This window comes from Wolffia australiana, chromosome 4 (genome assembly GCF_029677425.1).
Source record: "Wolffia australiana isolate 7733 chromosome 4, ASM2967742v1".
Taxonomy (NCBI): domain Eukaryota; kingdom Viridiplantae; phylum Streptophyta; class Magnoliopsida; order Alismatales; family Araceae; genus Wolffia; species Wolffia australiana.
In genome coordinates, this window is record NC_135838.1 from 18,395,678 (window position 1) to 18,419,375 (window position 23,698).

General features: G+C 37.9%; 2 protein-coding genes across 3 annotated transcripts; one reads left to right on the top strand and one right to left on the bottom strand.

Moving 5' to 3' along the window:
- The first annotated feature begins 10,329 nt into the window (after nt 1-10,329).
- Nucleotides 10,330-11,814, top strand: LOC144702548 (pentatricopeptide repeat-containing protein At5g06540-like). The gene has a single exon (XM_078574597.1). The coding sequence runs from the start codon at nt 10,330-10,332 to the stop codon at nt 11,812-11,814; it is 1,485 nt and encodes a 494-aa protein (XP_078430723.1).
- Nucleotides 11,798-14,189, bottom strand: LOC144702206 (DNA-directed RNA polymerases II, IV and V subunit 6A-like). Of its 2 annotated transcripts, none has more exons than XM_078574159.1 (7): nt 14,071-14,189; nt 13,747-13,819; nt 12,643-12,676; nt 12,379-12,554; nt 12,232-12,283; nt 12,041-12,108; nt 11,798-11,959 (listed from the first exon to the last, which is right to left on the bottom strand). In XM_078574159.1, the coding sequence occupies exons 2-7, from the start codon at nt 13,779-13,781 to the stop codon at nt 11,890-11,892; spliced, it is 435 nt and encodes a 144-aa protein (XP_078430285.1). In that variant the 5' UTR covers nt 13,782-13,819; nt 14,071-14,189; the 3' UTR covers nt 11,798-11,889. The 2 variants fall into 2 exon arrangements, with proteins under 2 accessions (XP_078430285.1, XP_078430286.1); XM_078574160.1 differs by having other exon boundaries at nt 13,747-13,811; nt 14,071-14,152.
- Nucleotides 14,190-23,698: the final 9,509 nt, after the last annotated feature.

Consider the following 23,698-nt stretch of genomic DNA (forward strand, 5'->3'; position numbering starts at 1 on the left):
CAGATTAGATAACTGATACTATTAGAAACCAACGATCGGATGATCGGACGGTACGATTTGGCGGTCGGGATCGGGTCGGCTTAGACCGACAGTCGGGTCCGGTTACCTGACTTGGTCGGCCCAGCAAGCTCAGTTGGTCATCTTTTTAGTTTATTATTATATTTTGCTTCAATAAGCTGATTAAGCCAAAAATTAAAAATAGTATATAGTATGTTGAAGAGAGAGAAATGGGGGGAGAGAGACATAGGAGATGGGGAGAAAGAACGAGAAATCAAGAGTTTGTGAAAGAAAGAGGGAGATAACGATGGAGAGAGAGATATTAAGAGAAAGAACTACATGGAGAGAGAGAGAGAGGGAAATGGTGTGAGAGAGAGCGATAAGTAAACTATTTTACAATTTAAAAGAAAGACACCTTAACGTAGTAAATCAATAGTTATAGAAATGGATGTACCTGACAGGTCATGACAAATTGCCAAGTAGACGAAGGAAGAAACCGCTGCAAATTAGAAGAGAAAATAAATGAAGCAGAAGAAAGAAGAGATGTATCTAGAGAAAAGAATAACATTCCAAAATTCAAAACCGGAATTCTTCCTCTATCCATCATTATAGGAGTATTTGTAGGAAAAAAACTAACTCATTTTGTTGGCTTAAGGAGTGAGGGAAGGGACAGACATCATCCCCTCTTCCTCCATGACATGACTATGTCGTTGGAAGTGGGTAGTCAGCAATTAAAATATACACCAACTCACACCACTGTCAAAGATGTGACTCTATCGAAGATGATGAGCCTCTAAGGGTAACAAACCAGATGTCAGCAATGGCTCTGTGAGGTCTCAGCAATCTACCTTTTTTTGGGCAAGAGTGATTTTAGTGACCGCCTACGGTGAAGGTGTGAAGTCAGGGGTGATGTGTGAGAGTGTGGGAAATCCCATGATAATGAGATTGATCAAATTAAAAGAACCGTGACGATATTCCCAAAGATAACACTCATAGCACATGCTGATGGCCAGGTTAGAACATAATGGGATGGAAGCATGGGGCATTCTTGTTTTTGATGTAAAGGCATTGTGACTCAAGATGTATCTAGCATTTTCCTTCAAGATGTACCTTATTAATTAATTGTACCAATATACAGATTACTTAACATTGGATCTATTGAACCCAATTAATAGCTTAAACTTGTGGCCCTTAGGGTGCCAAGCTACACCTCGTGCTCTAGAAGATATAGTGTTCGAGCTCTCTCATGGAACCTTTGTCTATGTGTATAATTCTTCATCCGTGAGAGACTCCAAAATGACCTAGGGTATGATTAATATTGATGTGTCACAAGATCATCGGAGAAACCTTCTCCATTATCCTCACTACCATGGCCAAGCATTTTGCTGCATCATCTTCCTTGAGTCTATCTCCTCTTATATTGAGGGCAGATGATCACATCTTAACCTCCATGTGCTTCGTACTATATTCGAGCTAAGACTTATTTATATCCAACAGTTAGAGACTCGTTAGCCGTAGCCAAAACATAGTCGTCCATCCATGACATCTCCTTGGTGTCTCAAGGTAATGGATCGCTTATAAAACTGTGACTTGAATCAACTTGATTTCCATTTAGTTATAATACCATTTAGGGATTCATACAAATCTGTGTATCTCCACACTAACAACCACAAGGTCAACCATAGTTGTTGTATAAGTAGGACTAAATAATGAAATTCTGTCCATATAATTTAATATTCATCTTGTTTATCCATATAATAAGAATATTTAGAATACATATTTAAAGATTAGTTGTTATTGTATAATGATCTCATCATAATTCACTAGGTCATTGCACGTATTCATGAACTTCAGTATAAACATTACATATGGATTATAAAAAAGAAATATCTCATGGTGATGTGATTAGCTTGACGACCACACCATAACCATCACATGAATGCAAACTCAATAGGATTAAAAGCTGGCTGGTAAAAATATTTATGTTCTCAGGTGCGTTCTAAAAATATGCAATAGTAATATGTTTATGTAATGATATTTACATATTTATTCACATTAAATTGGTTATATATGCATGTTATCAAGCCTATAAGGATTAAATACATTTTTAGAATGATATTTTTAATTTAATTCATTATTAAATATTTGTAGGGTTTTTTTGACATAAAAATCTGAAAGAACATACTTTTTCGAGTTGGAATTTATTTTTCCTGAATTCTTCGACACTATATTTGTAACTATATGATTTTTATAAGTCAAAATGCATATTTATTTATATTTTTCTGGCTTATTTCATATGAATTTTGAGATTTTCTTGACCTTTTATTTCCACCATGTCATGTGTCGCTGTTTGATTTGTCGAACAACGACCAATAATCTATTATGGTTAATGATTGGCGAAAACCAATCATTAAACCTCATCAATGATTTAATACTATATACTCTTTCTCTTATTACTTTAAGGGTAAAATTAATGTAGCTCAATAAAAAAGGAGATTTTCTTTTACAATTAATACATGGCAAGGACCGAGGCAAATGGGAATTTAAAATCATTATTCTCTAACTTTTGACTGGTCAAAAGTGGTGGCAGCCGATGACATACCATAGACACTTGGCGCCATGTGTACATGTAGCATCGATTTTTAATTTATTAATTGGCGAGGTAGAAAGAGGATGTGGCAACGTAATGGGGCCCGCCACTTCACACGCTCTCTTGTGTTTAACTATTATTATAAAAATACCGATATTCCTACCCTTTCGTCATTTTTTTAGAATGTGACATGTGGCGCAATGAGATCTGTTCATCGCTAATGACAAGGACAAATCTGGGGCAATGATCGCATTTAATGCCATGATAAGTCAAAACCCTAACAAACTGATACGACATCACTGACGAGGATGAGGAGAGAGAAATCTTTGGATTAAATCAATGGCTAGGAATCATCCAAATTCTAGGCTTCATATCTAAAGATCCAGCATTATGATTGAGCTGAATATTTGAGGGTAGCTTTGCTTTTATGTCCTCTATCCATCTATATAGCTGGATCTTTGAATTGAGCTCTCGGTCTTTGTAAAAAATATCTTTAAGTTCACTTCTCCCTAAAGAGGCAGACTGAAACAAAGTGAAGTTTTAAAAGTCCATCAAGTTTTCTTGATGTTCGAAGTGCTTGGAGAGGATCAATAGAGAAGTGGGAAGTTGATCTGCATCAGAAAGATGCCTTGATCAAGATGGAATATCGGGATCTATGATTATCCTATTGTCCTACATTGGTCTTTATTCAACACATTTAGGTAGATCATCCATCATCCATATCCATCAACATCTGTCATCCATCCCTATATATCACTATCTACCATCCATCTCACTTATCACCAACACTGTCATAGTCTCGTCGCATGGCTGATGGAAATATATGTGGCCGGCAAACCAATCACACATTCTACATCTCGTTCCATGTTCATTAATACAACATATTCATTATAGTGCACATGTTATGCTTATAATGAAGTCCATGAATACATGATCGGACTTAGTGAATTATGATGAGATCTTAATACGGAGATCACTAGTATTTAACCATGTTTTCTAAACATTCCAATAACACTAGAGACCAATCAAGGATACTCGAGAAAGACGTCGAAATATACGGATAGAATAACACTAGCTAGCCTCATTCATATGATCAGTACGGCGGTCCCGTAGCCATTAGTCTTGAGACACCAAGGATAGATAGTAGGTGCTCTTTAGTAGAAAGAGTTCATTGAATTGACCCATACGAATCCCTGAATGGTATTATACCAATCTGTCAATCAGGTCGATTCACGTCACGGTTGTGTAAGTGGTCCTTAGACCTGAGCCAAAAAAGACGTCTTGTGGACTGACGGTTGTACTTTGACTATGGCCAACGAGTCTCTAATCATGTGATTCTAGACGGTCTTAGTTCGGGTACATCAAGAAGTTCATGAAGACGATTGAGTGGTTAAGATGGGATCATCCATCATCGGTATAAGAGGTGACAGCTCAAGGAAGACGATGAGATGAAGTCCTTGGCCAAGGCAGTGAAATATTGGATAAGGGTTCTCCGATGATTTTCGAATGCATCAGTACTAAGTTGGATGACCGATTAGGGTTTGAAAGTTGACCACACCCTAAGTCATCCTAGGAACACCAAGTTGATGAGGGACTATACGTACATTGTAACCGATGGCGAACAGGTTCCATGAGTGAGTCGATGTATACTCCTTTGTATCTTTTAGAGCACGAGGTTTAGTTTGGCACCCCAAATGTTGGAGACTTGACCTATCGATTGGGTTAAATCGATCCGGCGATAATTAATCTTTATGTTGATATAGTTAAATAATTTGTAAGGCCAATAAAAGTTATTGGGTCACTCGAGTCATTAACTAGACTGATACATGGGCCTCGAGGGTCACACGCAAATGGTCATTTGGACGTAGGAAGATATACTTAAGTTTTGGGGATTTTATGAAAACACCTACTTAGTATAAAAAGGGAAGGCCCTGAATGCAATTCACTGAGGGAAAAAATTATTCATGGGCCTTCCCCTTCTTCTCCCTTCTCCCACACCTCCTCTCCACTCTTGATGCGATCGGGATATCGTAACGACGACAACGGAGATTGAGCAGGGCTCGTCAACATGGAGGAGGAGATCTGACTTGCTGAGAACCACACGGATAATTCTAGAGGCTGCACATATGAGTAGCCCCATACGACTCGTTTGAAGATCAAAAGAATCATGAATGCAATCCGTTTCAAGGTTTTATCGATGTCGTTACAATTTTGCTACATGTCTTCCATTGCATAAAATCTTCGTTTCATCCAGATCTAGGCCTCTAGAACCCAATGGGAAAGCCTTTGCATGACATTGAAGAGATCCACCCAATAAGAAACAAAGAAGAGGAAGAAGAAGAACCAATCGAGGTTCAATAAACAGAAAAGGATACGAATCATACCACTTCCTCAAACTCATCTTCTCTCTCAATTTTATGTGTTTTAAACAGTGTCATTACAAAAGAGGCCATGAGGAAAGTCAAACAATGGCTAGTATCACAAGGTGCACAAAGATCAAATCACACATGTGAGGCACTAAAGCATGAGGAATCATGTCCAACTTGACTTTTGCAAGCACAAACATGAGACACATGAAATGGCAACCATCCTGAACGGGCTTCCTTAAGCTTAGTGTTGGCAATGAAGTCTAGGAAAATTATGAACCCACCAATGGGGCAAGATCACACAGGACCACATAGGTGATGGATATTATGTGGTCGTCAAGTTAATCACACCACCATGTTTATTTAAGTTCATCGAGTAAAATATTTACGCTCATTATTATTCCGGTGATAGATACCTACTTGTCTTGTAGAGATTCATCATCATGGGTATTGGATAATGGATGTGCGTCTCATATCTACAATGACTTGTAGGTACTAACAAGTAGAAGAAAGCTAAGCAAAGGCGAGGTGGAGCTGAGAGTGGGAAATGGCACAAGAGTTGTTGCTATCACTATGGGGGACAGTGAACCTCAAGCTTCCATCCAGAGATTTCTTGTCTTTAGAAGACTGTTATTATGTTCCTACCATAATAAAGAACATCATATCTATCTCTTTTTTGGATAGACTTGGGTACACCGTGACCATTATGAACAAATATTGTTCCGTTTATTTTAATAATAAATTGGTGCATTAACACAGTTTGGTCAATGGGTTGTACTTGATGGATGTTTCTTGTTAGAATCTCCAATTAGATGTTTCTCTTAATAAGAGTAAATAATCAGTGAACACAACCTATTTATGGAACTACCAGATTGGGCATGTTGGAAATGGAAGATTACTTAAGTTGTATAAGGATGCATACTTGGGTTCGTTTGATTTTGAATCATACGCGACCTGTGAATCTTACATTATGGGTAAATTACTCAAATCACCATTTTCACGGAATGGGGAGCATGTCAAAGGCATTTGGAACTCGTACATTCTGATGTATGTGGTCCTAGGCCTATCCAGGCTAGAGGTGGTTGTTCTTACTTCATTACTTTCACCAATGATTTCTCTAGATACGAATGGGTATACTTAATGAAGTATAAATCTGAAGCTCTTGAAAATTTCAATGAATTTAAAAATGAGGTAGATAAATAATCTGGAAAGAGCATTAAAATAGTTTGATCAGATCGAGGTGGAGAATATTTAAGTACAGAGTTCACTCAATACATGAAGGATAATGATATCCTAACTCAACTAATTCCTCCATGCACACTACAAATGAATGGGGTGTCGGAAAGGAGAAATCAAACCTTTTTAGACATGGTAAGATCTATGATGAGCCTCTCAAAAATACTAGTGTTCCTTTGCAGATATGCGCTTGAAACAACATCGCAAATACTGAACATGTTACCTTGCAAGTCTGTAACTTCCACACCATATGAGACATGGAGAGGAACAAGCCCAAATTTTATGTATCCTAGAGTATGGGGATGTCCTGCCCATGCGAAGAGGCACGACCCAAGAAAACTGGAACCCAAAAATGAGTTGTGTAAATTTGTGGGATATCCAAAAGAGACACATGGATACTACTTTTACTGGCCTGAGGAACAAAATGTTTTTGTTTCAAAGAGTGACGTCTTCCTAGAGGATGAATATCTTCTAAGAGAAGATTGTGGGAGTAAAGTAGTCTTAGAAGAAATTCCAAGTCAAGACACAAATACTATCTCATCAGATGAGCGCTCAATTCATGGACATGTTCAGAAAAATACATTGGAGCCACGTAAGTTAGGAAGAGTAGTGAGACAACCTGATCCCTATATTGGACATATTGCATCAAGTGAAGTCGAGACACTATATCTTAAGGATGATGATCCTCTGACATACGATGAGGTAGTTTGAGATTCTGACTCTCAAAGATTTCGAAAAGAGATGGATTCTGAAATCCGGTCCATGCACCAAAATCAAGTATGGTACTTGGTTGACCCTCCCGAAGGTATAATACCTATCGGGTGTAAATGGATCTTTAAGAAAAAAGATTGGTGCAGATGAACAAGTTGACACATACAAGGCAAGACTAGTTGTGAAAGGTTATCGTCAAAGGCAAGGAATTGACTATGACGAAATATTTTTTCCAGTTGCCATGATAAAGTCAATCAGAATTCTTCTCGCCATAGCTGCACACCACAACTACGAAATTTGGCAAATGGATGTCAAGACTGTTTTCCTCAATGAAAATTTTGAGGAAGAGGTGTATATGATACAACCAAAGGGTTATGCATCCAGTGAATTTCCAAATAAGGTGTGCAAGTTGCAAAGATCTATTTATGGATTAAAGCAACTTTGAGGAGCTCGAATCTCAGATTTGATGAGGCTATTATATCTTATGACTTCATTAAGAATGAAGATGAATCATGTGTATACAAGAAAACTAGTGGGAGTGCAATCACTTTTGTGACTTTATATGTGAATGATATTCTACTCATTAGAAATGTAGGAATGTTGTCATTAGTAAAATCATGGTTATCCAATAACTTCTCCATGAAAGATTTGGGGGAGGCAACCTACATATTGGGAATACGTAGGCAGAACCTCACTCTAATACCATTGTTGAGTTCTAGAGACCTAGATCTGCATGAAGACGAGGATTCCACGCAGCGGAAGACACATAACAGAATCAAACGACATCATAAAAGCATTGAAACAAAGTACCTTTGCACATATCGCATTCATGATTTCTTGGATCCCAGAGTGAGACAAGTCGAGCTGCTAAAGTATGCAACCTCTAGATGTATACATACAATCCTCAGCACGTTGAATTTCCTCCTTCTCCTTGATGAGCCATGTTCTACCTCCACCGTCCTCGTTATACCGTTCCGATCGCATCGAGCATGGAGAGGGGGTGTGGGGAGAGTAGAGAAGAAGGGGAAGGCCCCTGAATAATTCTGGCTTTGGTGAATTTCATTCAAGGCCTTCCCCTATTTATACTAAGTGGGTATTTTTCATAAAACCCCCCAAAACTTAAGTATATCTTCCGACGTCCAAAAGACCATTTGCGTGTGACCCTCGAGGCCCATGTATCTGTCTAGTTGACGACTCCAGCGGCCCAATAACCTTTACTGGCCTTCTAAATTAATTAATCATATCATCATATAGGTTAATTAATGTCGAATCGATTTAACACAATCGATAGGTCGAGTCTCCAACACGTGGGGTGCCAAGCTACACCTCGTGTTCTAGAAGATACAAAGGAGTGTGCATTGACTCACTTCATGGAACCTGTTCATCATCGGTTACCGTGTATGTATAATCCCCCATCCACTTGACGCTCCTTGGATGACTTAGAATATTTTCAACTGTCAAACCCTAATCGGTCATCCGAGTTAGTACTGATGCGTTCGGAAATAATTGGACAACTCTTCTATGAGATTTCATTGCCTTGGCCAAGGACTTCATCGCATCGTCTTCCTTGAGTTGTCACCATTTATACCAAGGGTGGACGATCCCATCTTGACCATTCAATCATCTTCGCGAAGTTCTTGATGTACCCGAACTAAGACTGTTTGGAATTCCATGATTAGAGACTCATTGGCCATAGTCAAAGTACAACCGTCCGTCCACAAGATGTCTTTGGTATCTCAAGTCCAAGGACCAGTTGCACAATTATGATGTGAATCAACCTGATTGACAGTTTGGTATAGTACCATTTAGGGATTCGTACGGATCAATTCAGTGAACTCTTTCCACTAAAGAGCATCCATTATATATCCTTAGTGTCTCCACACTAATGGCTACGACATCGGTCATACTCATCATATGAGCAAGGCAAGATAGTGTGATTCTATCCGGGTACTTCAATGTCCTTCTCGCGTATCCTTCGAATAGGAATATTTAGAACGCATGCTTAAAGACTAGTGATCTCTGTATTACGATCTCATCATAATTCACTAAGTCCAATCATGTATTCATGGACTTCATTATAAACATTGCACGTGTAGTATAATTAATATGCTCTATTTATGAACATGGAATGAGACAAGGAATGTGTGATTGGCTTGCCGGCCACATAATTTCTATTAGGCATGACATGGAAGTTTGTCGTGTAGGCATATCACTTTCGAATTTGACTGGAATTTTTTAATTTTGAAGTAATTTTTCACTTTCTAGTTTTCACATGCCATCGAGATTTTAGAATTTAATGAACTCTTATTATGTTGGACACTTGTTCATTGAAGATTCATTTATCTTATACTTTTTGTTAAAATATAACTCCAAAGAGGGTGGTATTGCTGCATACTTAACAATTATCAAAAACATTTATTCAACATCAACAATCCTCAAATTTCTACAGATCCATAATTAATATAACTATATTTCCTAAGTTTGTATCTTGTGCTCTTAACATATTTATATGATATATGCTCAACATTCTACAGTAGCTCTTTTAATACTCGTACTAGTTACATATTTTGATATCAATTTTAGTTAAAAAATTAAAGAAACTATTTTATCATTACTTAAATCAAATATTTTATGGTAACATTTATTTAACATCACGAGTCCTTTGAATGAATGACATTTATTTGATTCCTATGAATGAATAATAAATATAAATATCCATCAGAATTTTTATTTATCGCACTTCACATATGCCTATGACAGAATACTACATTGATGGTGAAGAATAAATATTTTTAGATCCATATTACTTTTATTTTACTCAGTAATATTTATTTCATTTAAAATGATATCATCACTTAAAAGGTAACTAGTAAAAATACATTTTGAACGACTCAAATCTTTAAATTTCTCTAAACTAATAATTACTGTAAATACCATTGCAAACACTACGTATTCACATACACGAATCAATTCATTAGGGACCACACTTCTCATAAGATGCGTAAAACTTCGAATATTAACTATTGATACTTTAGTTATTAGTCTTTTATGCGCGAGTACATGAACATGAACACCCCACTTTCATTGTTCATTCGCCGCGACGAACATGTTCGCACACCCCACTTTCAACTCAGCTTCTTGTCGTCTTCAATTTTTTCTCTTTCCATCCAGTTTGCTCCTCTCATACTTGGGTTTTCTCCTCCAAAAATGCCGGCGACTAGAACTTGGTTCTTCCTTCTCACATCTCCACCGTTCTTTCCAACTCGAATATCAAGAATCACCATGAGAACAAACTAGAGAACGACAAAGGCAACGAAGAATCTAGGTCGGAGCGCCCAACCGCCCATGTCCAGCTCGCGAGGAGCTCTCCAATGGCTGGAGAAATGCACGACAATGAGACAAGTAAAGCAAGCTCACGCCCAAATAATCATGGCCGGCCTCGGCGAAGACGATTTCATCGCGAACAGGATTCTATCGCTCTGCGCAGACCCAAACCGCGGCTGCATCGACCACGCCCAGCGGCTCTTAGAACAGATTAGACATTCCACGCCCTGCATCCTCAACACGATGATGAAAGCGCTGCTACTTCACCGCCGCCACGCCCGCGTAGGCGATGTCTACCGCCATATGCTACTCCGCGGCATCTCCCCCGACAACTACACTTTCCCGTATCTGCTCAAAGCATGTATTCCTCTTCGCCAGGATTTCCGCCCCGGGCAGCAGGTTCACGGCCATGTTCTTCAGCTCGGCCTCGACCTCGACATCTTCGTGGGCAACACGCTCTTACACTGGTACTCCGCGTGCGGGGACATAGTAGCCGCTCGCCGGGTGTTCGACGAAATTCCCCAAAGAGATGTCGCCGCGTGGACGGCCCTGATCTGCGGTCACGCCAGGGGGGGCGACGTCGTGGGCGCGCGGGAGCTGTTCGATCGGGCGCCCCGGGGGAGGGATTGCGGTGTTTGGGGCGCCATGGTTTCTGGGTACGTGCAGAACAACTGCTTCAAGGAGGGGCTCGCCTTGTTTAGAGAGATGCAGCTCGAGAAGGTCGAGCCGGACGAGGGCGTCCTGGTCGCCGCCCTCACCGCCTGCGCGCGGCTCGGGGCGCTGGACCTGGGCGCGTGGATACACCGCCATCTGGGCCGGGCCAGGCTCGGGCCGACGGTCCGCCTCTGGACTGCGCTTGTGGACATGTACTTCAAGTGCGGGGAGCCCGAACGCGCGGCGGAGGTGTTCAATGAAATGCCACAGAGGGATGTTGTGGCTTGGAATGCTATGATCACGGGTTCAGCAAACCTCGGAGATGGACTGAGAGCTCTGGGCCTGCTGGCTCAGATGATGAGGCGAGGATTCACCCCCGATGAGACCACCTTTCTGGCTGTGTTGACGGCGTGCTCGCACGCCGGCCTCGTCGAAGACGGTCTGCGGCTATTCCGCCGTATGAAGGTGGACCACGAGATTGAACTGAGTGGGGAGCATTATGCCTGCGTAGCCGGCTTCTTGGCCCGGGCTGGTCTTGTCGAAGAGGCCCAGGAGGTTGTTGCCGCTATGCCCGCATCCTGTCCGGCTTCGGAGGAGGCCGCCGCGTGGAGGGGCCTGCTGAGTGCCACCTGGCGACTCGACACGAGGGCTAACTTTTGCTCCCTGGATCAGCTGGATGGTACCCACAGCGGAGGGTACTCAACTCTTTCCAACACGTACAGGTTCAGTGGGCACCATCGAGTCGCTGACCAGATTAAGATTGAGATGAGACGACGCGGGGTGGTGAAGACACCAGGATGCAGCTGTGTTGAAGTCAACGGCAAAGTCCACGAGTTTGTCGCCGGCGATGAGGCCCACCTGGAGATGGATAAAATCCACGATGTTCTAGGGGGGTTGACCCGCCACCACACAGAGACCATGATCCAGATACACTAGACCAACCATATTCAATGTCTGTATGTTAGTATCCATGTATATAATTCTAGCATGGACATACTCCAGTGAAAACAGTCAATCGCCGCCCACTTGCCTTCTCCATGTGTCCTCTACGATCAGCTCATCCACACCCCAATCCTCGTAGCTGCGGAGGAATAATCAATTCATTAGAAGATCGAGTGTGAAGCTCGATAGGGAAAGATAAATGGGGAACCCAGAAACGTGCCTTCCATCAGGCAGATAACGGCGAATTGTGAATGGTATCTTCCTCTGTCGGAGTTCCTTCATGGCAATCTGGGCATTAATCCAAGGTAAACTGTCAGTTGGTTGAGGGAATGGTGCCCGGAGATATATATACACACAGAGAGACAGAGTATGGCATGCCCAGTTGAGGACCATAAGAGTGGCAGTGAGTACCTCAAGTGGATCTGTCTCGCCCTCCAACTCGACCATCACCGGGGCGTTCATGCTGTTTCAGACCGGAAACATAATTTAATAAGTTATTTCCCTAACTTGTCAAGTTATGTATTTTTTGAAGGGAGAGAAAAGAAAAAGGGAAGGTACCTTATCTGGAGAGCACGGGTCCCCAGAATCCTAGCGCGTTCATATTTGGTCATGTACTTGGAGGTCTTTCTCGGGCGTTCTGGTGGTGGCCTCTCTTCCTTCTCTTCACCTTCAGTCCCTACGAAGGTGTCAGGAACCTCTTCGTTGGGCCTCTCTGGCTCCTCCTCTGCTCCTTCCTGGGAGAAAAAAAGACAATGTCTTGAAATTCTCTAACGCCTAAAAAGAGATATTTGCACCCGCAATTTTAGAACAGAGAAAAATTACCTCTATTTCAGGCTCCGGGGGCTCATCCTCGTATCTCAAAGATCACAAAGAAAATTTTAATGAGACATCCAAGGGTATATTTTGAATGAATAAATTGAGTTAATCCAAAGGAATAAACATTTCATGGGCCGTTACTCCAATCATACTTCTGACATACCAATATCCAGTTCAAGAAAGAAACTTATTTCCAAAGGAGAAAAACTTTCGGTGGAAGTTCAAGAAAATCTTACAGAAATAACCAAAAAAATAATCAACGGACCAATGAGGCCATGTGCTTAGTTCACTTGAAAAAAATGTGAGGTAGATAGGATCATAGCCAAAGCACGGCGACGAAATATGAGAAATGAATGCACCAATCAATAAAGTTATAGGATAACTACATAATACTCATGCCTTTTATAGAACAGAAGCAGAAAACATGCTTCTCCACAATAGGTTTGTGAGGATTCCGCCAGTGTTAGGACAGAAGAGACTATGAAATTTCTACTGATAGAAGTTTCCATGGCAAGAATGGAGTTGAACATCAAACTGAATCTCTGGCCTGCCAACCCTCTAAAAAAGGTTCCCGGGACATAAAGTTTAAACGACAGTTATACTAATCAACACTACTTATAGGCTTAGGATATTTCCTTTCAATCATATCCCATATATGAAATACTAAGGTGAGCTTTGGTGAGGGATCTACATGTGTAAGCTTGGTGATCACCACTTCGTCGGGTGATGGCCTTGTGAATCAATCATTAAAAAAAAAACAGAAATACTTATGCGAGTGATAAAGCAATAGGTTTGCATGAATCCACTCCACTGCAGGAAATTGAAGATGGACAGAAATATGAATAAAGATTGAATAAACTGAATAAAGCAATGGAGACTTAGGCATGATCCTGGAAAATTGAATAGTCCAGAATAATAATAGCATGGAGAGTTATTGGAATCATTGCACGTGAAAGATAAAACATTTTCGAGAATTATACGTGAATAGCTTTCCTAGATTGCTATTTTCTAGATTGAAAAACAGAATATAACAAAATCGCGATTTTCTAGATTGAAAAACAGAAAATTGGCAAGCCGATAGGAACTAATACGCAAGATATGTTCGCATACCCCATATCCATATCATCGTACTCGTCGTCCGCCATCGAGGAAAAGTAGAACCCAACCTGTCCTCTCTAAAACCCTAAAAGACATTAATCAATGTTAAAGCGCAAAAAAAAGAAGGCAAGCATATTCAATTTTCATAAATCAAAGAACACAAGGGAAAAGAAATAAGACACACTAAAAGCAGTATGCGTCCAATTATCCATCCCTACGGTAGGAAATGAGAAAAAGAACCAGCGGATGAACGCGATTCGCCTGAACAAGATGAAGAAAGAATACGAAAACAACACCCGGAGAGTGAAGATTACTGATAGATATGTAAAATGTAACCTTGGATTGTCTCTTGCCGATTACAATCGAAGCCTCCGTTTCAGGAAGGGTCGCCCCACTTCTCAGTCGACGGCGGAGGAACTATTTAAAAAGAGTATCGAAACAGAATAATTTGTTTCGATTAACTCTTTGCGAAAATTTTTAATATAACACGCTTAGCCCTCCGTGACGTGGCATTATTAGTTGTTAGTTATAAGACGAAAGAAATTACCTGGGAAAGAGAGTTATTAAATCATTATCTTTCATAACATAATCGAATGTACTTCCATAAAAATCTCAATTCTACAACAACTATCAGAAACGTCTCTGCAATGTATCATACACATTATTATGGGCATCTCTCGACTTTTACTTTTATGGGCATCTCTCTACTTTTATGGGCATAAAAGAGCCCTCATAATATAATCTCACTATTATGAGCATCTTTCGACTTTTACTTTTATGGGCATCTCTCTACTTTTACGGGCATCAAAGAGCCCTCATAATGTAATCTCACTATTTTCATGGACATCTCTCTACTTTTTATTAAATCTAGGATCATTTTTTATTTGACACATTTTTAAAAAATACAGATGATTATTATATAGGAAAGTCACCATAGTTGGTGTTGAGAAGCTTATTAATTCATTTTTTAAGATATTATTTGGTAGATAATATGCATTATTTTGCGTATTTTCATTGCACCTATTATTTTTTTATAAGAAATGAGGAAGGTTCCTAAGTAGACATTTTAAGGAGAAGTTGAGAATAGAACATAGTAAAAATGATACATTTTGAACTTGTTAGCTCATTCTTTTTATTGTTAATAACTTTGAAATTATAATTCAAATGGTTAGTACAAAGTGAGAAAGCTCTAGTTTCACCAAAATGCCATTTCAGGAAGCCATCACATCACTATCATGGAATTCCTAAAATGACTTATAATGATGGCTTCCTGAAATGGCATTTTCTCCATGCAGCATTTATGGTGATCATTTTCACTCCTCGGTTCTTATGCATTTGTCTCTATAATTCATTTTCGTTTCCTTTTCTTATACATTGATGTTGATGGTCACTTTTTGTGATGGAAATATGTGGCCCGCAAGCCAATCATACATTACACATCTCATTCATTGTTCATGAATCCAAACTATTTGTTATAGAGCATGTGTGATACTTGACTATGAGCGATAAGTTCATTATCATTGAATTCTAAGTAGTCTTAGCTTGGATGCGGTAAAATTTTTATGAAGATGATTAAGTAATCAAGATGGGGGCATCCACCCTCAGTATAAGAAAATAAAGCTCAAGGAAAACCATATGATGAAGTCCTTGGTCAAGGTAGTATAATATAGGAGAAGCATTCTCCAATGATTTATGAATGCATCGGTGCTAACTCGGATGACTGATTAGGATTTGACAATTGACCATACTCGAATTCATCCTAGGAGCATCAAGCGGATGAGGGACTATATACACATAATAATTGATGAAGGCAGGTTCCATGATAGAGTCGACACACACTCTGTGTCATCTAGAGCACAAGGTATAATTTTGCGCTCTCACGGAATAGAGACTCGACCTATCGATTGGTTGTAATCAATCATCATTTATTAATTTATATGATCACATAATTGATTAATTTGGATGTCCAATACAGGTTCTTGACCATTGGAGTTGTTAACTAAACTGATACACGGGTCTAGAAGGTCAAATGATTTTTTGAACATCATAAGATATACTTTAAGTATGAAAAAATCCACTTAATATAAATAAGTGAAGCCCTTGAAGGAAATTCCTTTAGGCCAGAACTGTTCAAGGCTCTTCCCCTTCTTGTCCCAACTCTTCATAGCTTCTCCCCATTCGTGATGCGATTGGGATGGCGTAATGACGATGGAAAACAATAAACAGGTTCATCAAGGCAAAAAAGATATTCAATATGCCAAGGATTCAATGCATATGTCTAGAGGTGACACACATGATCAGCTTGACATTTATCACTCAAGGAGCCAAGAAACAAAAGATGTGATTTCTGCCCATGTGATTTGATCAATCATTTTGTAGATGTTGTTTCAATTCTATTCAAAGTCATAAACTGCAAGAATCCACTCTATTCCATCAAGATCAAGGCCATAGAACCTCACATCATGTTAGTCATAATTCTGGAAGATTTCATAACTTAGAAATTTATTGAGCTAATTCCTCTTTCTCTAAACTCAAACTTAATCACTCTACGACATTCAATATTCTTGAAGATTTGAGATATTTGAATAGATTGACTAAAGTGAGAATATAATCTCTAAAATGTTATAATGCGTAAAATGTTGAATTATCATTTTGCGAACTTTTCTACCACATCAGTTTAGATCTTTATCTCTAATTTTGACAACATTAAAAGCCCCAACTATTTCATTCCAAAGTTTCCAACGACATCAATTTAGATCCCTATCTGTAATTTTCAGATCATTAAAAGCTTCAACTCTCTTTCAGAAATTCTCCAACAACATCAATATACATATTTATCTCTAATTTTGACAATATTAAAGGATTCAATCCTCTTTGTAAAAAATTGCCCAAAACATTAATTCAGATTTAAAATTTTCATAACATCAAAAGCTTTTAACTCCCTTTTTTTAAAAAATCATTAAAACATCAAGTTATATTTTCATCAGCAATTTTAAAATGCATTAAAATCTTTGTCCATCTCCCTAATTTTTTGATAAATTCGTGAACATAATTCCCTGTGACTTATGATAGTAGATAGCATTACTTATCTCTTTCTGATATTTCTGTAGTATCAGATAAGAAATTTATCTTCAAAATATTATATTTGAATCTATATCTATCTGGAAATTTGTCTAACATGACAAATCATACTTTTCTCTACAAAGATTACAACACTAAATTTTTTTTGAAAAAAACCTCTATGTGCAATTTTCCACAGCAATGAAATTTGAATTTTTTTTATGTGACAGTAAACGTTGATTTTTTTTGAAGCCTTATTAATCATTTAAATGTAGATATGTTTCTGAAACATTACCTATCAAAACTGTAGATAGACTTTATATAACGGTGAACACTGGCTATTTTTATAAAAAATCTCTATAGTATGAATTCAAAACTTTATCCAAATTTGTACAATTGGAATCATTTTTTAACTTCTTGTCATTGAACTATCCACAATTTTAGAAAATATTAGTCTATAAAAAATAAGCATATATTCTTTAAGAAATCATTGATGCGATTATCTTTTATTGAAATTTAACTAGCATTTTTTTGAAAAATATTTTGAAACATCAAAGGAGAAAACTAGGAGATTTGTGGCAAGGGACTATTTTAAGGACATTTCAAGTTAAAGCACCGAGTTTGGGAAGACCTATCTAAGAGAGTCTTGAATGAAGATTGAAGATGTTGAACATTTTGTGACCTGTTAATATCATGAGGAAACGAGAAATTAAAAGTGCTTATGGACAAGACTCAAAGGGAAGAGTTTAGGATTCCCCCATTCTACTTATTTTAAGATAGCATGGTGAGACAACAGTGGAAAAGGTACAAATTGAATCTATTTGTATTTGGCTAAAGATGGTCAAGAGTCTTAGAGATGCTTTTTGGCTGGATTACAGAACCTTGTAGGTTGGTTCCTGAACAAGGTCCAATAAGTCTCATATAGAGAAGAGTGTTGAGTGTTAATATATAATATAAAAATTAAACTCATAAAAAACATTAGAGATTATATTTTGAAACACCAATCAAACCCTCCTTAATGTCTTTTTAGTATTACTTGTTCTAATTGTATGGTCTCTAAGAGTGTCACTAGTCACATTGTCCATTATCATTCTCTCTGCTACCCTTCATCTAAGAATAAAATAAATAAGGTAATGGATAACGTTATTTGGAATATGTATTTATATATTAATGGTAATACATATTGAAATAATAATGGGTTAATAATAGCAATATTGTTTCATTTGACACAATGCAAGTTCCAAGTTAGTGGTGAAGTAACTGGATGGGCTAGATCTAGAATTATCATTTATGTTTCCTAAAGTATTTTTACAGATTCATGGCTTTACTGATCAACCTCACCATCCACAAGCAGTTTTATCCTGGTTCAGGGGCCTAAGTGTTCCATATGCCTAGTCCCAAGCATGCCTACCTCCACTCCTCCAAAACTCACCAAATAATCATGATATTTTTAGGGTTTAGTGTTTAATGTTTAGGGTTTAGGGTTGTGACACTCATTGGATACAAGGTAAAAAGAATGCTAACCAAAACAATCCATACAACTCATTCTAGTCCTACATTACTACCTACTCAAGTCTTGACCTCCTGTGATGCCCAACACCCTAGATCCCTCAAACTGACTGATAACATGCAACATTAACAAGTTAATATGACATTATTTACCTATTTATTCACGTTTATTTGGTTATATATGTTTGCTATGAAGCCTAAAATAAGGAAATCAATTTTTGAATGATGTTTTGAATTTTTTGAATTCTTCGGTGTTTCTAGGAATTTGTCTGACATCATTTTCTGGAAGAAAATAATTTTCTAATCATAATATGATTTTTCCTGAAATTTTTTACTTTATATTCATCAAGATATGATTTTTCTCAGTATATATATGTATATATTTATGAGTTATATTTAATTTATAAGAACATTAAAACATTTTCTGTGTTTTTATTTCTGTTGTGCCATGTGTCACCGTTCGATTCATCAAACTGTGCAACAGCATGTAAATTAAGGGCCTAATCTTTAAGACATAAATTAAGTACATTTTTATGCATTAAAATGAATATAAATATGTGCTATCAACCATTAGATTGATATTCTGATTTTTGTGGATATAATCAGATTTTTAAGGATTTTTCCAACATTGTATTCTTAAAGAACATAATTTTCTGATTCAGAATATATTTTTTACCAATTTTTTGAAGTTTCTTCCCACACACCAAGGACATCAAGACCATAGTTGATGGATCTCAAAAAACTCACTTTATTTCAATCAGCCCATATGAGTAGAAAACAATTCCATCACTTCCATATGTCCTCCAAGTCACATATTGTCACCTTCATATCATTGTCGGACTGTTAACTTATTAATTATAGTGTTCAACTAATTCTCTACACCATTCCCACTACTCTTTGTGTTATCATTATTTCATTCTCGCATTCACTCACTCTTCTCAAACCTGATTTATCACTCTCCTTGACTTGACTTCGTAATTAGTACATATATTTTCCTATCTCAAATAATCACCATATTAAGAACATTAAATCCTGAATCACAATTCCCTGTGGACATGACCCCTACTCATGACTAGCTAAGATTACTAAGTGAGTACCAGTTTATATTTCTATTGAATGATACCAACAATGAGTTTTAACCCCTTATTTAAAGATTATCATTGCGACTAACAAATGATTACCATTACTGATTGGTGACAACCAATCATTAAAGTCAAAACAGTTATGGCATCATGATTAATAATGCCACAATGACATTAATTACTGACAAATATTCTATCTTCATTTTGTATTTGCATGATGATGTGACCCAATAAAAAAAGACGTCATTTTTTTGCAATAAATGGACATGTTGCTCGAGAAGCTTCAATTCAAAATATGAATTATTTTAATATTACATTCATCTTTCATCGTACACTACCATGGTGATGCTGAAGTGTCACGAGACATGTGGCATACGTGTCCCGGTCTCATTCCCTCTTAAAGAATTGCACTAACTTGGTGCACGCTGACACACCATCACATTAGACACTTATTCCTTTTTATATTTAATATAATATAATATTCCATTATTTCTATTTTTTGTCTTTATCTTGAAGGGACACTAATGGATATTATTTGGTCGTCTAGCCAAATCACACCACCATATTTTATTTAAGTTCATTGAATAAAACAATATGTTCATTATTATTCGAGTGTGATGTTATTACAAAGTCTATGAATATGTGCAATGACATGGTGAATTATGATGAGGTCATAATACAATGATCGCTAGTCTTTAAACATGTATTCAAAATATTCCTATTCAATGGATATTCGAGATGGACCTTGAATTCTCGAAATAGAATAGCACTATCTGATCCTACTTATACAATTAGTATAGTTGATCATGTGGCTATTAGTGTGGCGACACTAAGGACAGAAAGTTTGTGCTCTTTGGAGAAAGAGTTTGCTGAATTAATCAGAAGAATCACTTAATGATGTGACAACTAAACATCAATCAAGTTGATTCATGTCATGGTTGTGTAAGTTATCCTTAAACTTGAGATGCTAGAGACATACTGTGGATGGAAAATTGTGAGTTAAAGACATGAAGGACATCCCGTGGATGGACGACTAAATTCTGAATATGACTTAGAAGTCTCTAACCACAGTATTTAAACAAGTCATAGCTCAGATGTAGTAAAAAGCTCACAAAGATGATTGAGTGGTCAAAAGGGGATCATTTGCCTTCCGTATAAGAGGAGATTGACTCAAGGAAGATGATACTTTGGCATAGGAATCTAAGAGCGATATGATCACATGGATACTTCAAGAGGTTGGGCATGTGAACAACTTTAGAACGATCTCAAAGTAAGAAAGTCAAGGGTGGACAAATTCCCCAAAAGGTACATATGATGTATTGTCAAAAGATTGACTATGAATCAATTAATTGCTTCAGCTTCATGGAAAACCATGTTTTTCATGATTGAACCAAGGCATACAACCCAATAGACAGATGGTATGAGGGGAGCCGCTAATCAAGGATTATGTGTGACAATCTGAAGCAATGGTTGCATTTAATGCCATGATGAGACAAAACCCTAATAAACTACATGATGATGCTAACGAGGATGATTAGAGAAAAATCTTTGAATTAAATCTACATCTAGGAATTGTCCAATTTCAATGCTAGATATCCAACAATCCAGAACTCTAGTTGAGCTAAGATTTTGAGGGTGGCTTTATCTTTTTGTCCTATATCCATCCATATGGTTGGACGTATAAATTGTGTCATTGATCTTTGTAAAAAATCTTTATATCACTTCCTCGTAGATATGCATATTGAAAGAAAGGGAAGTTTTGAAGGTCCATAAGGAATGGTCTTGGTGTCTTAAATGCTTGGAGAAAGTTAATAAAGAATTGGGGAGGCTGATATTCATTAGGAAGATGCCTTGATCCTCGTAGAACATAGGAATCTAAGGTTCGTATCTTGCCTTAAATTGATCGTTCTTAGATTCATTCACTTGGGTAGATCATATCCATTTCCATCATCACTATCCACCATCATCAATCACCATCCATTGTCATCTACCATCCACATCACATATCATCTTACACCTACATCATATATTATCAACACCATCATGATGTCGTCACATGTATCCCTTTCGATACACATAAATATTGGGTTCTAGAGGCCTTGATATGGATGAATAAAACAAAATATTTTGCAGCAGAAGACTTGAATGGAATCAAACTACATCACTAAAACTATGAAACGAAGTACCTTTGCACGGATCGCATCCGTGATTTCTTGGATCCCAGTGAGACAAGTCGAGCTGCTCAAGTGTGCAGCCTCTAGACGTATCCATGCGATCCTTGGCACATTGAATCTCCTCCTTGTTGACGAGTCTTGTTCTACTTCCACCATCATCGATACGTCGTTCTGATCACATCGGGCATGGAGAGGGGTGTTGGGAGAGGGGAGAAGGCCCCTGAAAATTCTGGCTTTGGTGAATTTTGTTCAAGGCCTTCCCCTATTTATACTAAGTGGGTATTTTTCATAAAACCCCCCAAAACTTAAGTATATCTTCGGACATCCAAAAGACCATTTGCGTGTGACCCTCGAGGCCCATGTATCAGTCTAGTTAACGACTCCAGCAGCCCAATAACTTACTAGCCTTCTAAATTAATTAATCATATCATCATATAGGTTAATTAATGTCGAATAAATTTAACATAATCGATAAGTCGAGTCTCCAACACGTGGGGTGCCAAGCTACACCTTGTGTTCTAGAAGATACAAAGGAGTGTGTATCGACTCACTTCATGGAACCTGTTCGTCATCGGTTACTGTGTATGTATAATCCCCCATCCACTTGACGCTCCTTGGATGACTTAGAATATTTTCAACTGTCAAACCCTAATCGGTCATCCGAGTTAGTACTGATGCATTCGGAAATAATCGGACAACTCTTCTATGAGATTTCATTGCCTTGGCCAAGGACTTCATCGCATTGTCTTCCTTGACCTGTCACCTCTTATAATGAGGGTGGAGGATCCCATCTTGACCACTCAATTATCTTTGTACCCGAACTAAGGCCACTTAGAATCCCATGATTAGAGATTGTTGACCATAGTCAAAGTAAAATCGTCCGTCCACAAGACGTCTTTGGTGTCTCAGGTCTAAGGACCACTTACACAACCGTGACGTGAATCAACCTGATTGACAGTTTGGTATAATACCATTCAGGGATTCGTACGGGTCAATTCAGTGAACTCTTTCCACTAAAGAGCACCCACTATCTATCCTTAGTGTTTCCACATTAATGGCTATGGGACCGGCCATACTCATCATATGAGTGTGGCTAGATAATGATATTCTATCTGGATAGTTCGGTGTCCTTCTCGCACATCCTTCGAATAGGAATGTTTAGAACACATGCTTAGAGATTAGTGATTTCCGTATTACAATCTCATCATAATTCACTAAGTGTGATCATGTATTCATGGACTTCATTATAAGCATCACATGTGCACTATAATGAATAAGTTCTATTAATGAACATGGAACGCGATGTGGAATGTGTGATTGGCTTGCCAGGCACATATATTTCCATCAATAAAAACATCTATCTTCTTCCATCTTATTTCTCACTCATTCCATATATTTACATTCTTCATCCCATCACGTCTCATCTTAAAACACCCCGACCATCTATTAAACCTTAATTTAAACCCTAAATTAGATATTTCTTATTATCACTTCTCCTTAGTTCTAATACCAATTTATTTTCACTTCTTCTTGTCCTCCTCCATTGTACTTTCATATTTTCACTCGCTTCATTAATGATCCACTATCTCCTTAGTTACAATCCCTATCTCATCACCATATTCATCATATAGGCACCTGTTATGCCTATATACATCCCTCCTCGTCCTCTCAAATGCACCATATAGAGAAAACTATTTTCGTAAGTTTCATTCCATGCGGAGATGTCACTTGCTCATCACTCACTCATTTAATTGTTTTACAATCATAGGTTCATAAATTTATTGATTATACATAAATCCACAATGACATAATTTTACTCTAATTTTAAGTTTATCACTAACCACATAGCCAAGGACCCTCGTCACCACAAATAGAGTATCTTGAATCAATTGGAGTATATTTTACTCTCTGGATTTTCAATCCACATGGCTGGATTTTCATTTCCAAGGTTGGCTAAGGCCAAGTTGACTGGGACCTGTTTGACAAGGACTTCCATCACATATTTAGATAAGTGTAATTAAAATCACTATGTTAGGCAATAAAGAGATAATAAGCATTGAAAAATGTGAATACTATGAATCAGTAATTGAAGATAAAAATATTTATCAAATTGGGGTATACCTAATATAAACAAATAGT

Excerpts from the sequence above, each read along its gene's own strand:
- LOC144702206 (XM_078574159.1), bottom strand. The coding sequence starts at position 13,781 with ATGGCGGACGACGAGTACGATGATATGGATATGGG. Across the intron at positions 12,555-12,642 it reads CCCCGGAGCCTGAAATAGAG|GAAGGAGCAGAGGAGGAGCC; the intron begins GTAATTTTTCTC and ends TTTTTCTCCCAG. Across the intron at positions 11,960-12,040 it reads CGTTATCTGCCTGATGGAAG|CTACGAGGATTGGGGTGTGG; the intron begins GCACGTTTCTGG and ends ATTCCTCCGCAG.
- LOC144702548 (XM_078574597.1), top strand. The coding sequence starts at position 10,330 with ATGGCCGGCCTCGGCGAAGACGATTTCATCGCGAACAGGATTCTATCG.